The 19,718-nt window shown below is 52.8% G+C and overlaps 2 protein-coding genes across 4 annotated transcripts in view; both read right to left on the reverse strand.

Annotated features, from left to right (window-relative positions):
- Window positions 1-2,563: 2,563 nt before the first annotated feature.
- LOC137142120 (zinc finger and SCAN domain-containing protein 21-like) lies at window positions 2,564-8,168 on the reverse strand. Of its 3 annotated transcripts, none has more exons than XM_067531351.1 (4): window positions 7,807-8,168; window positions 6,220-7,179; window positions 4,902-5,097; window positions 2,564-3,761 (listed from the first exon to the last, which is right to left on the reverse strand). In XM_067531351.1, exons 2-4 carry the CDS (start codon window positions 7,057-7,059, stop codon window positions 2,857-2,859), a joined length of 1,941 nt encoding a protein of 646 aa, XP_067387452.1. In that variant the 5' UTR covers window positions 7,060-7,179; window positions 7,807-8,168; the 3' UTR covers window positions 2,564-2,856. The 3 variants fall into 3 exon arrangements, with proteins under 3 accessions (XP_067387452.1, XP_067387451.1, XP_067387450.1); XM_067531350.1 differs by having other exon boundaries at window positions 2,564-3,764; XM_067531349.1 differs by having other exon boundaries at window positions 4,728-5,097.
- A 2,473-nt stretch (window positions 8,169-10,641) lies between these two features.
- LOC137142118 (zinc finger protein 91-like) overlaps window positions 10,642-19,718 on the reverse strand; it is a 31,760-nt gene continuing 22,683 nt past the window's right edge. Inside the window, exons 7-9 of the mRNA XM_067531347.1 lie at window positions 15,221-16,054; window positions 13,861-14,056; window positions 10,642-13,182 (exon numbers count right to left, since the gene is read on the reverse strand). Of these exons, the coding sequence (XP_067387448.1) occupies window positions 12,311-13,182; window positions 13,861-14,056; window positions 15,221-16,054 (1,902 nt within the window). The 3' untranslated portion in view covers window positions 10,642-12,310. The remainder of the gene's footprint in view (window positions 13,183-13,860; window positions 14,057-15,220; window positions 16,055-19,718) is intronic.

Below are 19,718 nucleotides of genomic sequence, written 5' to 3' on the forward strand. Positions count from 1 at the left end.
TCTATATGGATTCTGGTAGAGGCTTTTACTCCATAATAATAACTATTGGGAAGCAGAGGCTGAGCCTGCCCTGCAGGTTAATGACTTACCCGGTGTCATAGATCTTGCTGCATTCATCCATGCAGAATGGGAATAGGGAGGGTCCCAACACTCAGGCAAAGGAAGCTGCAACAGAGTGTGAAGGACAGAGTTGAGCTTTCACAGACTTTAAGACCAGAATGCACTTTTATGGTCATCTAGTCTGACTCGTTCCATAATACAGGCTGTAGAATTCATCCTGTGAATTCCTCCATCAAGCCTGGTTAAAATGTCTTTTAGAGAAACATCCAATCTTGATTTAGAAACTCTAAATGATGAAGAATTCACCAAAGCCCTTGGTAACCTGATGCAGTACTTACTTATCTTCACTGTTACAATTTTCACCTTGTTTCCAGTTTGAACTTTGCTGACTTAAGCCTCTGGACATGGGATTGTGTTACATATTTATTTGCAAAATTACAGCCCTATAGTATCAAATACCTTAACTGTCTCTTTGTTAAGCTAAACAGAGTATGTTAAGTGTCTCACTGTACGGCATGTTTTCCTATGCCTTACAGGGTCATTACTGGATGTCTTCTATGAACTCTCCAGTGTTTAAAGTGTGGACACCAGAACTGAACATGCTCTAAAACAATGATCTCCCCAATGACATGGAGAAGAAATACCAGCTCCCTACTCCAGTTTATTGCCCTCAATGAAAACCTTCCCCTTCCCACACACCAGTCAGATCAAAGAGCGGAGCCAGGTGCTGTAATCCAAACTATTGCTCCTGTTATTCTTACACACAGGGTTTTGCACCAGAACTGGTTCCTCTGAGACTGTCCTGAAAATGACCATCTGAGTCACAGCCCCACTGGAACCAATTCTTCATCCCCCTACCAGCGTCCCTCTCTGTGGTGGAACCTCCAACACTGAGTAAGGGCGAAGCTGCTTTCCACTAGCGATTGGACTAACACCTCATCCTCACATGGAAGAGAAGCCACCAGCCCTCAGCTGGCCCTAACATTCAGCTGCTCCCAACCCAGACAAAACTTGAAGTAAGCACAGTCTTGCGCTGATGAATATTGTTCTACCTCTAGGTAATTGAATGTGATATTTTCTCCTGCTGGTGGCTGGACCTGCACATGTCAAAGAGCTGGGAACAGGCTTCAGTTCTCAAAAGTGTTTTTATTAAAATGTTTAACCAGCTTCTATAGAAACACACAACAAGGAGGAGACGGGCTGCCCTAAAACACCGCCCCCCACCCAATCCTCACGAATGAGAGGGCTGCCCATGCCGCTAAGTGTAAGGGATATTTGGGAAGGTCACTGTGCAAAGGGCCTGGAGTGCCCCCAACCCTCATCACTGGAGCAAAGGAGTCAGAAGAAAAAGATGTATTCATGGTGATGCTGGCAGAACTGGGGAGGAGGGGTGTCAATCGACTGCTGAGAAGTTAGATTTGATGAGGAGGGAAGAACTAAATGGTGGAGGGCTCTGAATGGGGGAGGGGAGGCAGGTGAGCACTGTAGGAGGAGATAAGAGGGTGACCAGGGCGGGTGGGTTTCAGTGACGAGACAGGTAGGGGTGAGGCAGCAGAAGGAGGTGCATGCATGTAGGTGATGAGAATGGATGACAGCTAATTAAGGGACAGTCGTGTAGGTTAGACAAGCGACTAAGGATGGCGTTAAGTACCCAGAGCAGTAATGATTGACTGACATGGAGTGCTGGTGAGTTAATTGTAATCCGGTGACCGGTAAATCACCAATATACAAAAAATCAGCACAGCAGGGAGGTGTGGCAGGGAGTTAAACACTGAGGCCCCCTCCGGTGCTGAGCTCCAAAGGAGTCTGTTCACAGAAAGCTCCATTGCAAGGTCAGGTGTAGCCTGCTCAAAACCTCCCACAAGTAAAACTGAATTGAAAGTTGTGGTCGAAGGCAGCTGAGCAGCAAGATCCCGGACTTATTTCAGAAGCTGAGTAAACAGAAGAGATATCAGAGTAGTGATCAGGGCAGGAGTAGGAGATGAATAAAAAAACTGGTTATTCAAGGAAGGTGCCCAATTCATTCGGTAGAAAGCAGTAAATGGTGTTAGTTGAGACAAGTGAGCAAGAAGAATCAGTCACGTGAAGGGGATTTAGTAATGCACCATGGCAGACGTCAGACATACGTAGTGAGTGGCAGCTGGGGAAGGACAAAAGGACAGAGATGCAGCTAGGGCCAGTGAGGCAGAGCAGGGAAGATGGCAGCTATACAGCTGGTCAGTGGGGGGGCTGGAGTATCTGTCCTGGAAATGCAGTCACTGGTGTCTCCTAGGAGTTACAAATTAGGCACTACAGGTACCAACCACAGGTGCTGCTGGTGGAGTAGTGTCCGAATGCTGCGGCAGGCAGGACTGTTTCTCCTGTGGAACTGATGGATCTCAGAGGCTGGGGCCTTTCTGAGACCCTGGAAAACAAAATGCTTTCTCCACTTCTGGCTGGACTGCTTTGCCTACGGGCCCTGCAGATACACACCTGCCCCAGAACAGCAGAGAGGGAACCTATCGCCTTACCTCCTTTCTGCAGTGCTTCAGCATCTGATGAAGAGAGCTATGCAAGAGCTAGCTGTTAGTAAAAGCCAGTAAGGGCAGAGTATCTTCTGGAGGTTTCAGGCACTGCGACTCCTCTGAGGAACAACATTAAGCTCTCCTCATTCTCCTGTAGGACGTGAGGGGGTGATGATGGTCTAAGTGAGGGCCAGGGGGCTGATTTCCTTCAGGCTGTGTAGTAGTGCTTCATATTCTTCTGCTCCAATCACACATACGGACTAACTGGAGCAGAGCTCTCAGCCGGAAGGTCTCACTTGTTCCTGGCTGCGGCTCTGGCGTGGATTCTCTGGTGACGGGCCAGAGAGGATTTGTTGCTGAAGCTCTTCCCGCAGTCTGGGCAGGGGAAGGGCCGCTGGCCCGTGTGGGAGCGCTCGTGCACGGTGAGGTCAGCGAGGTACTTAAAGCTCTTCCTGCACTCGAGGCATGGGTAGGGCCGCTCCTCGGTGTGGCTTCTTTGGTGTTTAGTCAGGTTGGAGAGCTGGCTGAAGCACTTCCCGCACTCGGCGCAGGGGTAGGGCCGCTCGCCCGGGTGGGCGCGCTGGTGTTTGTTGAGGTCCGAGGGGTGAGTGAAGGTTTTCCCGCACTCAGCACAGGAGTAGGGTCTCTCCCCCGTGTGCAGCCTCTGGTGTGTGGTCAGTGTGGAGAGGTGGCCGAAGCGTTTCCCACACGCTGCACAGAAATAGGGTTTCTCTCCTGTGTGGGTTCGCTGGTGCGTCGTGAGATGGGCTAGGCGGTTGAAGCTCTTCCCACATTCAGCACACGGATGGGGCCTCTCACTCCTGTGGACTTTGCCATGTTCTGTGAGCTCCTGCTTCTCCCAGAACCTTTCCCCACAGTCTCTACATCTGTGAGGTTTCTCCATCCTGAGCACGCTGCTTTGATGGTGAAGGTCCCCAATGGTCTGAAGTCTCCCTGCTGCAGGGAGCTGGGTTAGTCTCCTGAATCCCCTCTCCCGTTCCCCTGGGGGACCTGGCTCCTTCCCTGCTGAACTCCTCTTCTGCCTCTTGCAGGCTCCTCCCAGCTCAGGTCTGTGGGCAACACTCTCTCCCGATCCCCTTTCTGGTACACTGGAGAGCTGCAGATTTTCAGGCCCTTCGTCGCCAGCCCGGCTCAGGATCCCAGCACTTGGATGGAAAGGAGAATCCATTTCACGTGCTGCTGTTGTAAAGGAAAGTCACTCATCTCATGGCCTTGACGGTGGCAGCCTCACGTCCTCCCCACTAGAGATGCCCCACAGTCAGCCACGTAGAAATGGGGCGGAGGGGAAGAGTCAGGAAGGCCCACATCCCTATTCCCTTCCCTTTTCCCCTAAGACCCACCAGAATTTTTCTCAGCCGCCTCCTCCTTCATTTCAACCCCATCATCTTGCTAAGCACCTTCCCCTGACCGTCCCTCCCACTCGGTAGAGATTTCTTTGCCTGCAGCCTCCCTTCCCCCTTGGCTCACCTTGCCTTCGCTCCGTGCCTCCCCTGTGCTCGTCTCTTTACCTCTTCTAGCTGCACACCCCCTTGAGTCTTTCTGTCCCCGTCACTGTTGGCCGGCTCTCTGCTCCTGGCTGCTGTCTCTCCCTTCCACCTGCCCCCAAACAGTCTTACTACAGAAAACCACTTAAAATATTAGCGATCCTGTGCATGTGCCCTTCTTCTAAACCATGCCAGGATCCACTGCCAAACCTGCCACCGCCCAGGCCACTTTGCTCCTCCCAGGATTTCTCAGTCCATCAGTACAGGGGTGCCCTGTGCTGGGGCTCATTCTCCTGGCTGTATTTTCCCTATACCTTATATTACACCAGTGCCTGCAGATGTGCCTGTTGACCGAGTTTGGCAGTGAATTCAGAGAGGGCCTGAATTCTAACTCTTGCATTCCTGCTTCTAGAGCTCCCAGAATGCCAGGAAGGACACGGAGGACGGTTCAACATTGTGTCGGTGGCTGGCACGGACATGGGTCTGCACAGCTGTTCCTCTCACGGCCTGCCTCACCTCACTCATGGTTCAGGCACTGGAGCTTTCCAGGGCCAGGGACGATGAACTGTGACCCACGATACCTATCCTAAATCCCCTCAATGAGCCCCCACTGCCACCATGCAACCACTTCTCTTCCTCGGGCATCAGTCTTGCTTACCTGTAGATGGAAGACTCTGTACGTCATTACCGTTCTCCAGAGCATCTAGTACCTTCCCCTCCAATCTCAGTTCTTCCCCGGACACTCTAACTTGGCACGTCCTCTGTGCCCCCAGCCGTTGCTGCCCCTTTGGTGAGAAGAACACCCCTTCCCGCTCCGTGTATGCCTTATTACCAGTTTCCTGTAATGCTCGGGTCTCCTCTTCAAGGGCACAGGGCAACTTGGACTTGTTTTGTCCAACCTCCTCTGGGGGAAGACACTTGTGTTTGGGCTGCAGTTGCTCCAGCTGGGAACTCTGAGATTCCCACAATGCTTCAGGGGTCTCCACTTCCTCTGAGGTCATTTCCTCAACCTTCACGCACACTGTGACCTAGGAATGAACCCAGCACAAGTACCTCACTGTGGAGCCAGGGCCTGAGAATCACAGGGGAGAGTTGTATCTAAAAGGCCCTGCTGGCAAAGCACTCCATGGCCAGGGGCTCCTCGCCCCTAACAGGGTCAATAGGACACACGAAAGCACAGACTCATTCACCGCTCTGATGAGCTGACGGGGGAGCCACAGAGGTCAACTTACTGGAGCCATGTCCTGTCCCAGCGAGTCAGGGCCAGCACTGCAACTAGCATCCATGGAGCCTTGAAAAGGACCGGCAGGACATTGCAGGCATCAGGCACTCTGCTTCCAAAGTGTTTGCATTGGCAGGATCCCACTGTGCCCCTTGCCCTCTGTCTGTATCACCTTCCTGTGGATTTGGCTACCTGGCAAGAGGGGCTGAGAATGGCCTGCTTTTACGTAGATCACCTCTGCATCTCAGGCTGTGTTACCGAAAGGAACACCACTAGCTTTTCCTTTCAGCCGTGAGCACCCTCACGTGTTTCCTGGGCATTCAGGCGGCGTCCTACCCTAGCTTTGAAAATCCCAGGGCATCTGGCTCTCGCTAGAGCTCCCCTGTGGACCTGGATGCATATTTGTACCTGCTCAGGCCTTTAATAATATTGCCCTTGCTGAGAAAAAAATGGACCCTTCCTTGTCCATTTTCCACAGCTGCAGCATCCAAAAATTGGCTGAATGGCACCAGACAGCAACCAATTCTCCCCCCGCCCTTCCCCAATCTGACTGGGGTGTCACTATTGAACCAAGTCCTGGTGAGACACTGAGGGCACTCTACCAGCAGCCCACAATGGACCTGCTGAAAGACACCGAGTGACACAGGACAGGTGGGAGGCAGCAACGTTTACAAACCAGAGAACACCAGGATCTGCAGAGCAGAGCATCACAGAGCAGGAAGCGCTGGAAATCCCTGTAGCAGGGCACCTAGTGAGCCCCAGACAATCCAGACCCCACAGCTGGGAGAATGATTACACAGAACAAGCCCTGCTCATGTCGTGCTTTGAGAATTCCCTGTGTCACCCAGCGCCCGAACCTGCCCTGTCAAATTCTCTGCACAGCCCGAAGGAGGCAGCCCCTTGGACATTCCCCTGCCCCTGCTCTCACCTGCTGCTCCCATATCCCAGCCTCTCGCTGTCCCACCTGGAAATCCTCCGCCAGGGACACGGCCTGGGCGCAGGTCTCCGGGTGACGTACCCAGACCCAGCTCTGGATTTCCTCCGGCAGGATGGTCAGGAACTGCTCCAGGATCAGCAGCTCCATGATCTGCTCCTTGGTGCGGATCTCTGGCTTCAGCCATCGATGGGAGAGTTCCCGCAGGCGGCTGCAAACCTCTCGGGGCCCTTTGGCCTCCTGGTAGCGGAACTGCCGGAAGTGAAGGCGCTGCATCTCCGTGCTGATGTTGCAGCCTCGCAGGATGGCGGCCTTCACCTTCCCGTAATCCCGGGCGTCTCTGGCATCCAGGCCGCTAACGGCCTGTCGGGCTTTTCCGCTCAGGGACGGCAGGAGTCGTGTCACCCACTCTCTTCTGGGCCACTGGCAGGCTTCAGCCACTCGCTCAAAGGAAGCCAGATAGATCTCGATGTCATCCTCCGGCGCGAGCTCTGGCAGCTCTGGGTTTCCCCAGGCCTGGGTTGATGCAGGTACAGCCGCAGGAGGAGTCCAGAGGCCTTGCAGCACATCCTGACTTTGATTTTCCCAATGCTGGGGGATTCTTTTCCGTTGCTCAGAGTTGGATTGTCGGCGTCGTCCTGTCCGGGACAATGGGGGACTTGCTGAGATGGGTGGCATCACAGCAGCATCTTTCCCTTCTCTCTCAGATTCCTTTCCCAGTTTGGGGCCTGCTGGATCGTCTGTTTCCACTGTCACATGCGGTAGCACCACTTGCTGTAGCGGACCCTGGACCTGCACCCCCAGGGGCTTCCGACCACGGTGCTTTGCAGCCATTTACTGACGTGTCAAAACAGCCTGATCCCAGCGGAGATCAGCGCTCTGGTTTTCAAACTCGCATCTCTCCCTTGTTCCCGCTGGAAAGGTCCAGACTCCTGGGGATCCTGCAGCAAAACACTGAATAGGGACATTACTGTGTAATGGGGAAACGGGGACCCCAGGAAACAGAAGGGAAAAGAGACACCCAGGCCTGATTCACCCGAGCAGCCATTGATCTGTACCCCCAGCTTCCCTTCAGCACAGACTGGCCCCTTCGGACTCCTACCCCAGTACTGACAACCAAGCCTTCAAAAATCCCGAGTTGAGCTTTAACGCCGTGATATTTACAGCAATAAACGCCGGGCTCTGTTTCGGACCCTGCAGGATTCAGGTTTCCAAGCTTTCTCGGCAGCCTGGAGGGTTAGAAGTTTGCTGCTTTGCTCATTTTAACCAACGCTGCCGGGCTGGGACAGAGCTGAACAACACCAGAGATCCTGGGGCTGGTGATGAAGTCTGAGAACAGGCAATGCTGGTCATTTCAGCTCCCGGGCCCCTCTCCCAGCATCGGAAGGCTCCTCCCTGACCCCCTCCCCCACCAATATTCCCAGCTCTCTGCCCCCCAGCACAGACAGCCCCCATGACCAGCCCCCAACCATATCCCCAGCTCTCTGCCCCCCAGCACAGACAGGCCCCATTGCCCATCCCCCACCCGTATCCCCAGCACAGACAGGCCCCTCCCCCAGCACAGACAGGCCCCTCCCCCACCTGTAACCCCAGGTCCCGGCCGCTCTCGCCGCCCCGCCCGCAGGGGGAGGCCACCGGCCACTCGCCGCTTCCACCCCCCCCAGACAAAGAGCTTCCGCTCCGGCCCGCGCCGGGTTACTCCCCCCCGCGCGGGGAACGGGAATTGGCCGCGCTGGCTGTCGCTCAGCGCGCGGCCCCGCCCCCTTTCCCAGCTGGGCCGGGGCTGGGCTTGGAAGGCCGGCGGCCCCGCTTCACGGGGATGGGCGCCCGGCCCGCCGGCGGCTCAGCGCCTAGAGCCAGGACGGGGGCATCGGCCCAGAGCTCGCCCCCCGCCCTTCCCCCAGCCGGGGCTGCCCCTCTTGCAGTGGGTGCCGGGACTGTGGGGCCGGGGGGCTGCCTGCAGAGCTGGGGACCCCTTCCCCGGGGCCAGCTCCCCTCCGGGGCTCCCCGTCGCGGGGATCCAAAGAGTTGCTTCCCTCCAGCACCTTCCTGCGGCCGATGGCTGCCCCCCGTTGGTGCGCTCTGGGGCCCCCCCCCAATACCTTTTAATTCTTCGGGACCTGCCAGCCCCGACCAACAAACTCAGGCTGTGAAACCCCATTTCAGGGCCCTCTGGCCTCCAGCCCCTCTCTCGCCTCCCCTCTGAGTCCTCACATGCTCATCATGGGTTGTGTGGCTTCAGTGCCTGGCCTCTGGCCCCTTGGCCCGCTGCGGCCCCCGGCCCTGGTCCCACTCCCAGCCGCAGGCCCCATCCCCATCCTTGGCCCCGCTCCCAGCCCCAGCTGGTGAGGGGAGGGGGCATGGACAAGGAGGGGTGCAGGGTAAAAAGTTTGGGGACCGCTGTCCTGGAGCATTATGGCAATCTCAGAGCTCCCAGCTAGAGAGATCACAGGCTCAGCCCAGCCCTGAGTGTATGTCCCAAACTCCTGGGGCCACGGTACTAGCTGCCCTGTGTCCCTAAAAAATGAGCCATGAGCTCTCCAGAAAACTGGTAATCAGCATGTATGGGGATCCGGGGCAGCCTCCCCTGTGAGTGGGGTAGGGGAGGCACTGAGGAACAGGGGGAGGGATGTCCCTAGGGCTGAGAATATGGAGGGACAAGTTGGCTCAGGGAATTAAACTGAGGCATGGAGCCCTTTATTGGTAGAGCAGTGTTCTCAAACATTTTAAATGGAGCCCCCCCTGTGGACTTTTGTCTAACAATCGCACCCCCTTTTCCCCCTTCTGAAATGGGGGAGAGCTTCAGAAAAAAACGAGGGTGCTTCCCACGCTGTAGGCCCTAACAATCGTGCCCCTCCTTCCCCCGAACTCCCCCGTCAGGAAAAAAACAAGACCTACAGCACAGGAAGCGCCCCCCCCCACACACACATAATCGCACCCCCTCTTCCTCCCAACCCTCCCTTTCAGGAAAAAAAAAGGGCCTAGAGCATGGGAAGCGGGGAGCGCGGCGGCAGCAGCACGGAGACCCTGCACGGCAGTGGTTTTATTTTGCTGGTTCAGGGAGCCCAACACTCCAGGACATGTGATGTCTGCATGGGAACAGCAAAATGCCTGCTCCAAAGGGTGAATATCTCTTCCAGGCACTCAGTGTAGACGCAAAGATGCTGAGCCGCCATCAGTTCTGGCTACATTGGTTCTTACACCTGTAACATTTTGGGGTAAACGACACCAATTGTTTCCTCCCCACTGTAAATTCTCTGATACTGTAACATCCTCTGTGAAGTGTCAGGCCCCTTATTGCCTCTGTGTAGTTCTGCCTGGACTGCAGACAAAAAGATAAAGGGGAGAGCCCAGCCATCTATCCCCTATCACATGGTATGAAAATCATTGGAATAGAGGAATTGCCAAACTGGATCAGACCCAAGGTCCATCTAGCTCTGCATCCTGTCTGACTGTAGCCAGCACCAACTGCTTCAGAGGTTGGTGTAGCAGATGTAGGATAATCCACCCCCACATAAAGTCTTATCCTGATCACTTATAATTAGAGATTGGTTTAAACCCAGAAGCATATGGTGTAATATCCCCTCCACAATTTTGTTTGCAATAATTGTAACTGGATATGAGAATATCCACGTGTCTGATCCTTTTTGAATCTTGCTAAGTTTTTTACCTCAATGACTTCTTGTGGCAATGAGTTCCACAGTCTGAATTACATGCTGTATGGAAAAGTGTTTCCTTTTATTTTTCAGCATGGGAGCATGCTAATGAAATCTGTGGATGACACAAAGTTGGGAGGTATTGCCAATAGGGAGGAAAACCAGACTATCATTCAAGAAGATTTGGATGACCTTGCAAACTGGTGTAATAGAAATGGGATGAAATTTAATAGTGCAAAGTGCAAGGTCATGCACTTAGGGACTAATAACAAGATTTTTTGCCATAAGCTGGGATTTATAAGTTTGAAGTGACAGAGGAGGAGAAAGACTTGAATGTGTTGAAACTAGATGGGGAGGGATGAGAGTTACTACAGATTCTTTCCCAGCTGTCTGCCAAAACGCTTAGGGTCCAACGGATCTCCATTTGGGGTCAGGAAGGAATATTGGCAGAGACCCTGGTGTTTTTTCGTCTTCCTCTGCAGCATGGGGCATGGGTCGCTTGGTGATTTGAACTAGAGTAAATGTAACTTCTCTGTAACTTGAAATCTTTAAATGAAGATTTGAGGACTTCAGTAACTCAGCCAGAGGTTACGGGCCTATTACAGGAGTGGGTGGGTGAGGTTCTTTGGCTTGTGATATGCAGTAGGTCAGACTAGATCACTACAATGGTCCCTACTGGCCTTAAAGTCGATTAGTTTAATTTGCCATCTTTTAATTTCATTCAGTGTCCCCAGGTTTATGTGTTACAAGACAAGGAGAATAGAGAATTTCCTGTTCTATCTTTTTTATTCCAGTCGTTATTTTATATGCTATTATTTTGCCCCGTCTTATTCAGCTCCTTGGGAAACAATCTGAGTCTTTTCCATCTCTCTTCATAAGAAAGCTCTTCCAGGCCTTGATTATTCTCTTCATCTTTCTGTGAATCGCCTTTAGTTCTGCAATCTCCTGTTTGAGACAGGATGACCCAGTACAGCACAAGGGATCCAGCTCGGCCGCACCCCTGGTCCTCCTGTTTCCCAGAGTCCCAATATCCATCTCAGCCTCTCCTATATTTGAGTTCTCCCATCCCTACTCACGTCCTAATTTCTGCCTCTCCCCCTTACTCTTCAACAAACAGAAAACACCGCGGGAGTCTGATAAGACTGTCATTACACTGATTGGGAAATTGGGACTGCAGATAATAAGAAACAAAAAATGACAAAAGGGCGAGTGCCAAAGGAGAGCTAATTAAGAGACATAATAATGCAGTTAGACAGGGTCGAGTGAATCATAAGAATTAAGTATGGAGAGCAATAACAGATGATGAACACTATTCAATTAATTACACTGACTGTTCACATGATTCAACTAAAAAATACCAGAAATTCAGAAAAGCAGCCGCCGAGGTAGGTCAGTCCATAAAAATAAAGGGTCCTAATCTTGCTTGCGGGGAGCTCACCGCAGGATCAAGGCAACATACTCAAAATCTCGGATGCAAAAGCTAACGCGCTAGTTGTACTGAGGGGCAGCCGAGAACGGTCGCACAGTATGGGCAAAAGAGCACAGTACAGAGACAGAGCAGTAAATAAAAAAGTTAACATGGCAGCGACCAGGGCAGGTGCAGAAAACGAACAAGGCAATGAATAAACACAGATTAATTACATAGCGAACATAAATGCTTAGTTTGGGGACAGGAATCAGCAGGAAGCGCCTCTAAGGAGATGGGGCGTGGATGCGGCAGACTTTGGGCATAGCTACAGAGCGGCAACTGGGGGAGGGACGTCGGAGGGCCGGGGAAGTCTGGAGTGGGGAAGAGGGTGGTTGTGCAGGCCACAGAGGCAGAACTGATTGACACAGATGTGGCCAAAACACCTCCCGCTGGAGCCGCAGTCCCCAGCGCAGCTGGCGTGTTGCTTCCTGGTGAGTTTGACGTAAAGCAGCGGCCCTTGAGGAATTCTTTGGCTCTTTCTCTTCATGGAGCAGAGAGATCTTGGGTCCTTCAACCCATGGGAAAAATCCGCATCTTGAGAGACCTGCTCGCAAACACACCTCCTCCCCCACCCCGGAAACCTCCCAAAAAGACAGGAGAAGTACAAAGGGCTTGTAGAAGGCCCCAGCCCTTAGAAAAGCTGCAGGAAAACCAGAGTAGATGAACTGATGTTCATGTGGACACAGTAGAGAGACAGGCTGCCCTATTGCTAGTTAGAGTAGGTAAGAAACCAGTTCCTGCTGGGGGGTTTCAGGAGCTGGAACTTCTCAGAGCGTAAGGTGAAGCTGCCCCTTTGTTTTCGTGGGAATTAATCCACCCCATGGGGTCTGTGAGGAAGGGGTGGAACTGGTATTGGGAGAAGGGGGCTGATTTCTCTCAGGTCCTGCATGAGCCATTCCCATTCTTCTACTTCACGTTATACAACCGCACAAACTGGAGCGGCGCTCTCAGCCGGAAGGTCTCACTTGTTCCTGGCTGCGGCTCTGGCGTGGATTCTCTGGTGACGGGCCAGAGAGGATTTGTTGCTGAAGCTCTTCCCGCATTCAGGGCAGGGGAAGGGCCGCTCGCCGGTGTGGGAGCGCTCGTGCACGGTGAGATCGGCGAGGTACTTGAAGCTCTTCCCGCACTCGGCACAGGGGTACGGTCTGTCCTCGGTGTGGCTTCTTTGGTGCATCGTCAGATTTGATTGCTGGCTGAAGCGCTTCCCACACTCGGCACAGGGGTAGGGCCGCTCGCCCGTGTGGGAGCGCTGGTGCTTGTTGAGGTCCGAGGGGTTGGTGAAGGTTTTCCCGCACTCAGCACAGGAGTAGGGTCTCTCCCCCGTGTGCAGCCTCTGGTGCGTGGTGAGCGTGGAGAGGTGGCCGAAGCTTTTCCCACACTCCCCACAGGAGTAAGGTTTCACTCCCGTGTGGGTTCTCTGGTGGGTTCTGAGATGGGTCAGTCTGTTGAAGCTCTTCCCACATTCAGGACAGGGATAAGGTCTGTCCTTCTCATGGACTCTTCCGTGGGCCGTGAGCTCCTGCTTCTCCCAGAACCTTTCCCCGCAGTCTCGACATCTGTGGGGTTTCTCCAGCCTGTGAACGCTGCTCTCCTGGCTTTTAAGGTCTCTTGCAGCTCCAGGTGCCCCTTGAGCAGAGAGCTGTGGGAATGCCCTTGGCGGAACTCGCTCGTTCCCAGCTGGGTTTCTCTTCTGCCTCTTGCAGGCTTCTTCCTGCTCCGGTCTGCGGGCTACACTTTCTCCTGAGCCCCCTTGTGACGTTCGGGGCAGATCCAGGTTTTCTTGCCCTCCCAAATTGGGTTGCTCCTCTGCTCTGCTCAGAATCCTGGCACCTGCTGGGTGAAAAAGAGACTATTTGAGATGCCAGGAGGAATCATTCATATCCTGGCAGCAGGTGTGACTAAGGCAGCTTCATGTCCCACCCCGGTGGATTTACCCCCAGCAGAAGCCCCACAGTCAGTCATGCAGAAATAGGGGGCAAAGGGGCACTTGGGAAGCCCATTCCTGTGTCTCCCGTCAGCTCCCCCGGTTTTCTTTCTGCAGCTCAATCCACACAGATAGCACTGGGCCAAACTCTTTGCTAATCCGCTTTATTCAGCAGAACTACTTCCCCTGCTGTTGTTAGGCTTCAGGAGGAGGCAATCAAGTTTCATCTGCTTCCTGCAAAAATCTGCAAAAAGATATTAACCACACAGGAGCCTGTCTGCTGAACTATCCCAGGGAAACAAACTAGGCCGCGCTGTGTTACACGGCGGGCACCTGGTGATGTGGGAAGGAATCAGAGAGGCTCCACCACCCAACATTACCGCTGCCACCATCATTATGTGGCCTCTTCTGCAGGTACCAATCCTGCTGTACATTAATCTACCGATTGATGGCTCCATAAATCCTCTGAGCCACCCAGTGTTCCCCCCCCCCCCCCCCCACTTTCTCCCCTACACTCCCTCCGTACGGTCCCCACCACAGACCTTTTGGTCAGACGAGCGCCCCAACCCCTGTACATGGCTTATTACCAGTTTCCTGTAGAGTTTCAGTCTCCTCTTCAGAGACACAGGGCGACTTGTACTTGCTCCGTCCCACCTCCTCCTGGGCTACCCACGTGGTATTGGGCTGCGGTGGCTCCAGCTGGGAGCTCTGAGAGTCCCATAATGCTTCAGGGGTCTCCACCTCCTCTGGGGTCACTTCCTCGACCTTCACGCGCACGGTGACCTGGGAAGGAGCCACATAGGTCACCATGGAGCCGGGGCCTGAGAATTACGGGGGAGAGTCCTGCCTAAAAAGGCCCCATTAGCAAAAAGGTCCAGCCCCTCACAGGGTTGAGAAGACTCGGAGGGTTTTCCACACCAAAGCACTGTACTGAACACTGCACAGTACACTGGGGACATGACAGACACAAAACCTGCTGCCTGCGAGCTGAGGGGGCTTCCAAATGGCTGTGACTGGCAGAGTGACAGACCCACCGCTGACTCCAGGGGGTGCAGGGATTCTCCGCAGTGAACTTCCTTCAGCGCTGGGCACTGCAGCCACCACCAACGGCCTGGGGGGCGGGGCGCCAGTGGGAGGTACCACCCCCCTTTCTCCCGGGTACAATGAGGGCAGAAGATTTGGGGACTGTGCAAGTGGGAACCTTGTGGCACCCTCAACCGCTCCACCAAGGTCTGATTATAGCACGCTTGTATGCTGATTGCTAATTTGCATGCAGGTGTCATTAGCTAACGGCACATGCATATGGGGATGTGTACTCAGTGGCTATGTCCACTCAGTCCTGAGCCCCAGTGCAACATTCCTGGGCATCTGGGCAGAGTCAACACCAACTTTGAAAATTCCCCGGGCACCAAACGTCCACTGAACCTTTGTGTGGTTAAAGCTGGGGACCTGCCCTCAGGCTTTAGATTGGGTCATTTACTGTGCTTAGAAGCTGCCCCTTCCCTGGCTCCCATGCCAAACATGCAGCATCAAGCCCCCAGCGGGAAATGCTCCTATAACAGCGCATTTAAAACCAGTGACCAGTTCTGCCTACAGCGTGTTACTGAGGAGGTCGCTGTCCTGTCGCCACTGTCCCCAAGAAGGGCTGATGACAGGCACCGAGTGACCTTGCATACAAAAGAGGTGGTTCCATTAACAACCCGGAGAACACCAGGATCTGCCGAGCAGAGCGTCACAGAGCGGGCAGCTGTGGAAAACTCTTTGGCTGGGCAGCCAGCTGAGCCCTGAGCCCCAGACACCGCAAAACCCACAGCTGAGAGCAGGATTACACAGAACAAGCCCCACTCACGTCCTGCGTTGAGAATTCCCTGTGTCACCCAGCGCCCAAACTTGCCCCATCGAATTCCCTGCACAGCCCTGTGGACATTCCCCTGCACCTGCTCTCACCTGCTGCTCCCATATCCCAGCCTCTCGCTGTCCCACCTGGAAATCCTCTGCCAGGGACACGGCCTGGGCGCAGGTCTCCGGGTGACGTACCCAGACCCAGCTCTGGATTTCCTCTGGCAGGATGGTCAGGAACTGCTCCAGGATCAGAAGCTCCATGATCTGCTCCTTGGTGCGGATCTCCGGCTTCAGCCATCGATGGGAGAGTTCCCGCAGGCGGCTGCAAACCTCTCGGGGCCCTTTGGCCTCCTGGTAGCGGAACTGCCGGAAGTGAAGGCGCTGCATCTCCGTGCTGATGTTGCAGCCTCGCAGGATGGCGGCCTTCACCTTCCCGTAATCCCGGGCGTCTCTGGCATCCAGGCCACTAACGGCCTGTCGGGCTTTTCCGCTCAGGGACGGCAGGAGTCGCGTCACCCACTCTCTTCTGGGCCACTGGCAGGCTTCAGCCACTCGCTCAAAGGAAGCCAGATAGATCTCGATGTCATCCTCCGGCACGAGCTCTGGCAGCTGAGGGTTTCCCAAGGCAGGGTCTGGAGCGGACACAATTTCAGGAGAGGTCTGTCGGGCCTGCCCCACCTGCCGTCGCTGGGACGCCCCTTCTTGTGGCTCAGTCTTGACCTGGTGTAGTCTAATCCGGGACCATCGGGGAGTGACCGAGATGGGTGGCGCCACAACGGGATCTTTTGCTGCCCGCTCGGATTCTTTCCCCGCTCCCGGTTCCACGGGATCTTGCTTTTCCATTTTCTCGTGCGTGGGCCCCCCCGGCCAGCAACCGGTCTCTGTTTTGGGGTTCCGACCTTTTCCCGGCTTGGGGGGGGAGGAGGGTGTCCTGGTTCTAATTCACAAACCTGCCTCTCTCCTTCTTGGAAACCTCCAGCCTCCTGGGGATCCTGCAGCAAACCAGTGACTCTGGATTTCCCTGTGTGACGGCAGAATTAAGACCCACAGTAAACAAAAGGGAAAAAGAGACCGTGCCTCAACTTCCCCAAACACCCACTGGCCTGCCCCCCTCCCCCATCCCTGCACAGAAAACACCTCCTCCACCCCCACGCCTACCCCTGTTCTCCGCAGTGGCTGGGGGCGCTGGGAACAGCGGGGACTGGAGCCGGGCTCCCGACACAAAGAGAATTGCAGAGGCTCCTTTCCCAGCAGGGACTGGGAGACAGGAACTCCCCCCGGCCAACGCAGGGTTAATCCCCCCTCTGCACGGCTAGGACTGGCCATCCTCCCTGTCAGTCAGCTGGAGAGGCCGGCTTAACCCTTCCCGGAGCTCCTCGTTTGCTTCCTATCCCAGCCAGCCCCATGGCCCGGAGAGCAGGGCGGTGCTTGGCCGTGTGAATCCATCCGGCTCTCGGTCCCAGCAGGGGCACCCAAGCCCTAGTGGCTCCCGGGTGGAGGGTTTTTTTTTTTTTTTCCCTTTCCTTTGTAGGATTCTGGCTTGGGATTGTTGCCCCAGGCTGCTGGAACAGTCTGCGGGAAGGAAACCCGGCCGCTGCTTGGAAATGTGCCCCTGAATCCCTTTTGCCCCTTCTGTGCCCCTGGCAGCAGGCTTCGCTGAAAAGGGGGAGCCGGCAAATCCTAGAAATGTGGGGCTGGAGGGTTGCCAAATTTACGGACAGCCAGTAAAAAAGAAAGTACAATTTTAACAGTCAGTAAATGCGTAAATAAATGCACATGTCTGTAAAAACTGGGTAGAAATAAAACATATTGTATTTTGACACTGTTGGTCATCGCTCAGAATCATTTCTTGTGTCATAAAACTACACTGATCGGGACTTTATCAGTTTTCTGTTATGGCACACGCCCAAAGAACCCGATCGATCAATTAACTGCCGCTAAAACAATTGCGTGATTCCAAATTCCTATGTACAGGATATCGTGAGGGAGTACACACTTTTGTGAAATGGCTGGATTGTTTATGGTATTTTTAGTGATGCCAGTTAAAAAGTTTACCGTGTCAGTAAAAAAAAAAAAAAAAATCAACTTCAGATCTTCATGTCAGTAAAAACTGAAATGCAAGGTTGGCAACCTTGGAGGACCTCGAGAAGTCATCTTAGTCCAGTGGTTCTCAACCTTTCCAGACAGCTGTGCCCCTTTCAGCAGCTTGGTTTGTCTTGCACACCCCTGAGTTTCATCTCACTTAAAAACAACTTGCTTACAAAATCAAACCTAAAAATACAGAAGGGTCACCGCCCACGGTTACTGAAAAACTGCTGACTTTCTCATTTTTACCATATATCTATAAAATAAATTGATTGGCATATAAAAATTGTACTTACAGTTCAGTGTCTAGTATATAGAGCAGTATAAACAAGTCATGGTCTGTATGAAATTTTAGTTTGTACTGAAGTCGCTAGTGTCTTTTATGTAGCCTGTTGTAAAACTAGGCAAATATCTAGATGAGCTGATGTACTCCCTTGGAAGATCGCTGTGTATCCCCAGGGGTATGTGTACCCCTTCTTGCAAACTACTGATCCAGACCAGCCCCCTCCACACACACACACGCTGAGGCAGGAACAAGTGTCCCTCTATCATCCTTAACAAGGCTTTGTCTAGTTGAGATGCTGAGAACAAAATGAATCAAGGAACATAAGGATTTCGGAGAAGAAATGCTTTAATTGCCTAGCCTAGGGCAATGCTAGGAGCCTGGGTAACAAACAGGAGGGATAGGAATTGCTTTTGTATGAGCATAAATTCAGTTTAGTCAGTATTCCTGAAATCTGGTGGGATGATTCTCAGGGCTGGAAAGCTAAAATCAACGGGTGCAACCTATCTAGGAAGGATGGAACAGGGGGGAGGGGGACTCTATGTCAAAGTGGGATTGCCTGTTTCCAAGTCACTGATAACTCTGGAGAAAATGATCCTGAATGCTTATGGATCAGTGCCCTAGCAGATAAAGCACAAGGTGGGGGTATTAATTGGGGTCTGTTACAGCCAACACTAGGGTACAGGATTACTGGCTCCTCACGTGTTATAACAAGGCAGTTTGCCCCTTTGAGGGCCAGGGATGGGGAGGCAGGGAACAGCCGGCCCCGTTCTGGAGGGAAGCCGAGCAGGCAGGTGGTGGAAATCAGCCAACCCAGCTGAACAATACGTAAGACTTGAGTCTGATTCCTAGCTGGAGGCTATAAATGAGGGACCCGGCTCCCTAAGGAGGACAGGGCCCAGGAGAGAGCTGGGAGTACTCTTCTGGGGCTGTATCAGAAGGCTCTGAGGATTAGCAGTTGCTGTGGGCCCCCCTGAACTAGGGGAGGTGGCCCCAGAGTCTCAGCCCAGAATAGGATTATTGCTTTTGTTATTACTCCACATTTCCTTTTTGTTTATATGTTGAAGGATAAACAAGAGCCCTAAGGAAAGGGCTACAGATGGGACTGGGTGTGGGTGAGTGGCGAGCCCCGGCTGGGTGCTCAGATCCACCAGCGGACACACACCTATCTATAACGTGTAGAGAGAAAAGCTGTGTGATCGTGGGGGACTCCAGTTTGAGAAACGTATGCTGGACGTCTCATGTTGCCGGTACTAAAACATTCTAAACATTACAGAGGACAATTTCCTAACTCAAAAAGTGTTGCATCCAACATGGGGGAATTCTATATTAGACCTGGTCTTGACAGATAATGAGGAACTGAGCCCAGAACTATTAATTAATGGTAGCTTAAGTACAAGTGATCATGACATGATCATATCTATAATGTGCAAATAGAATACAGTCCCAGACCAGTAACATATATATGATGTTTTATAGGAGCCAGTTTCGCAAAGCTGAAACCACTTATGAGCCAAATCAGCTGGGAGGAAGAATTTAATCAGAAAAATGTGAATGATCATTGGGAATGGTTTAAAAACACTTTACTAGATGCCTGAAAAGCCACAGTCTCACAATCGAGGAAGAAGGCCATATTGTTTAAAAAACCAACATGGTTTAAAGGGGAAGTGAAGACAGCTATAAATAATAAAAAATAATATATGACAAATGGAAGAAAGAGGAAGTTGATACTAATGAATATAAATCAGAAGCTAGGAATTGTAGAAAATTGGTAAGGGAGAAATCTATGGCCAGCAGAGTTAAGGACAATAAGAAGGAGGTTTTTTAAAAGTATATTAGGATCAAAAAGAATCCTGACAATGGTATTGGTCCATCCCTGGATGGAAATGGTAGAAATATTGAAAACAATGCAGAAAAGGCAGAAGTGTTTAATAAATATTTCTGTTCTGTATTAGGAAAAAAACAGATGATATAGTCTCATCATAAGGTGATAATACTCTTTGCATTTTTATAAAGTGAACCACCACCAACAGTGCTGCCAAGTGAGCAGGCGGGGGCGTGGCAGGTCTCCCAGTTGTAGATACCATGCCGTCCTTCAGTGTCCTTCAAGGGTTTCCAGTCCTTCACTTTAGCATAAGGAGTTTGGGGGTCTGGGCCCTTGAACAGTCAGGGTCTTCCCCAGCTGGGTTCTCCCCCAAGGTGAAGACTCCTGTTGTTCTCATGTCTTCTTGGTGT

Source organism: Emydura macquarii, unplaced genomic scaffold (genome assembly GCF_026122565.2).
Source record: "Emydura macquarii macquarii isolate MOO-44397 ecotype Brisbane River unplaced genomic scaffold, CSIRO-AGI_Emac_v2 contig_3157, whole genome shotgun sequence".
In the NCBI taxonomy this organism is placed as follows: Eukaryota; Metazoa; Chordata; order Testudines; family Chelidae; genus Emydura; species Emydura macquarii.

Coding starts and splice junctions, on each gene's coding strand:
- LOC137142120 (XM_067531349.1), bottom strand. CDS start 7,059: ATGGCTGCAAAGCACCGTGGTCGGAAGCCCCTGGGGGTGCAGGTCCAG. Junction 5,098..6,219: donor CTGGGATATGGGAGCAGCAG/GTGAGAGCAGGG, acceptor GTTCATTCCTAG/GTCACAGTGTGCGTGAAGGT. Junction 3,762..4,727: donor ACAGAGTCTTCCATCTACAG/GTAAGCAAGACT, acceptor TTACAACAGCAG/CACGTGAAATGGATTCTCCT.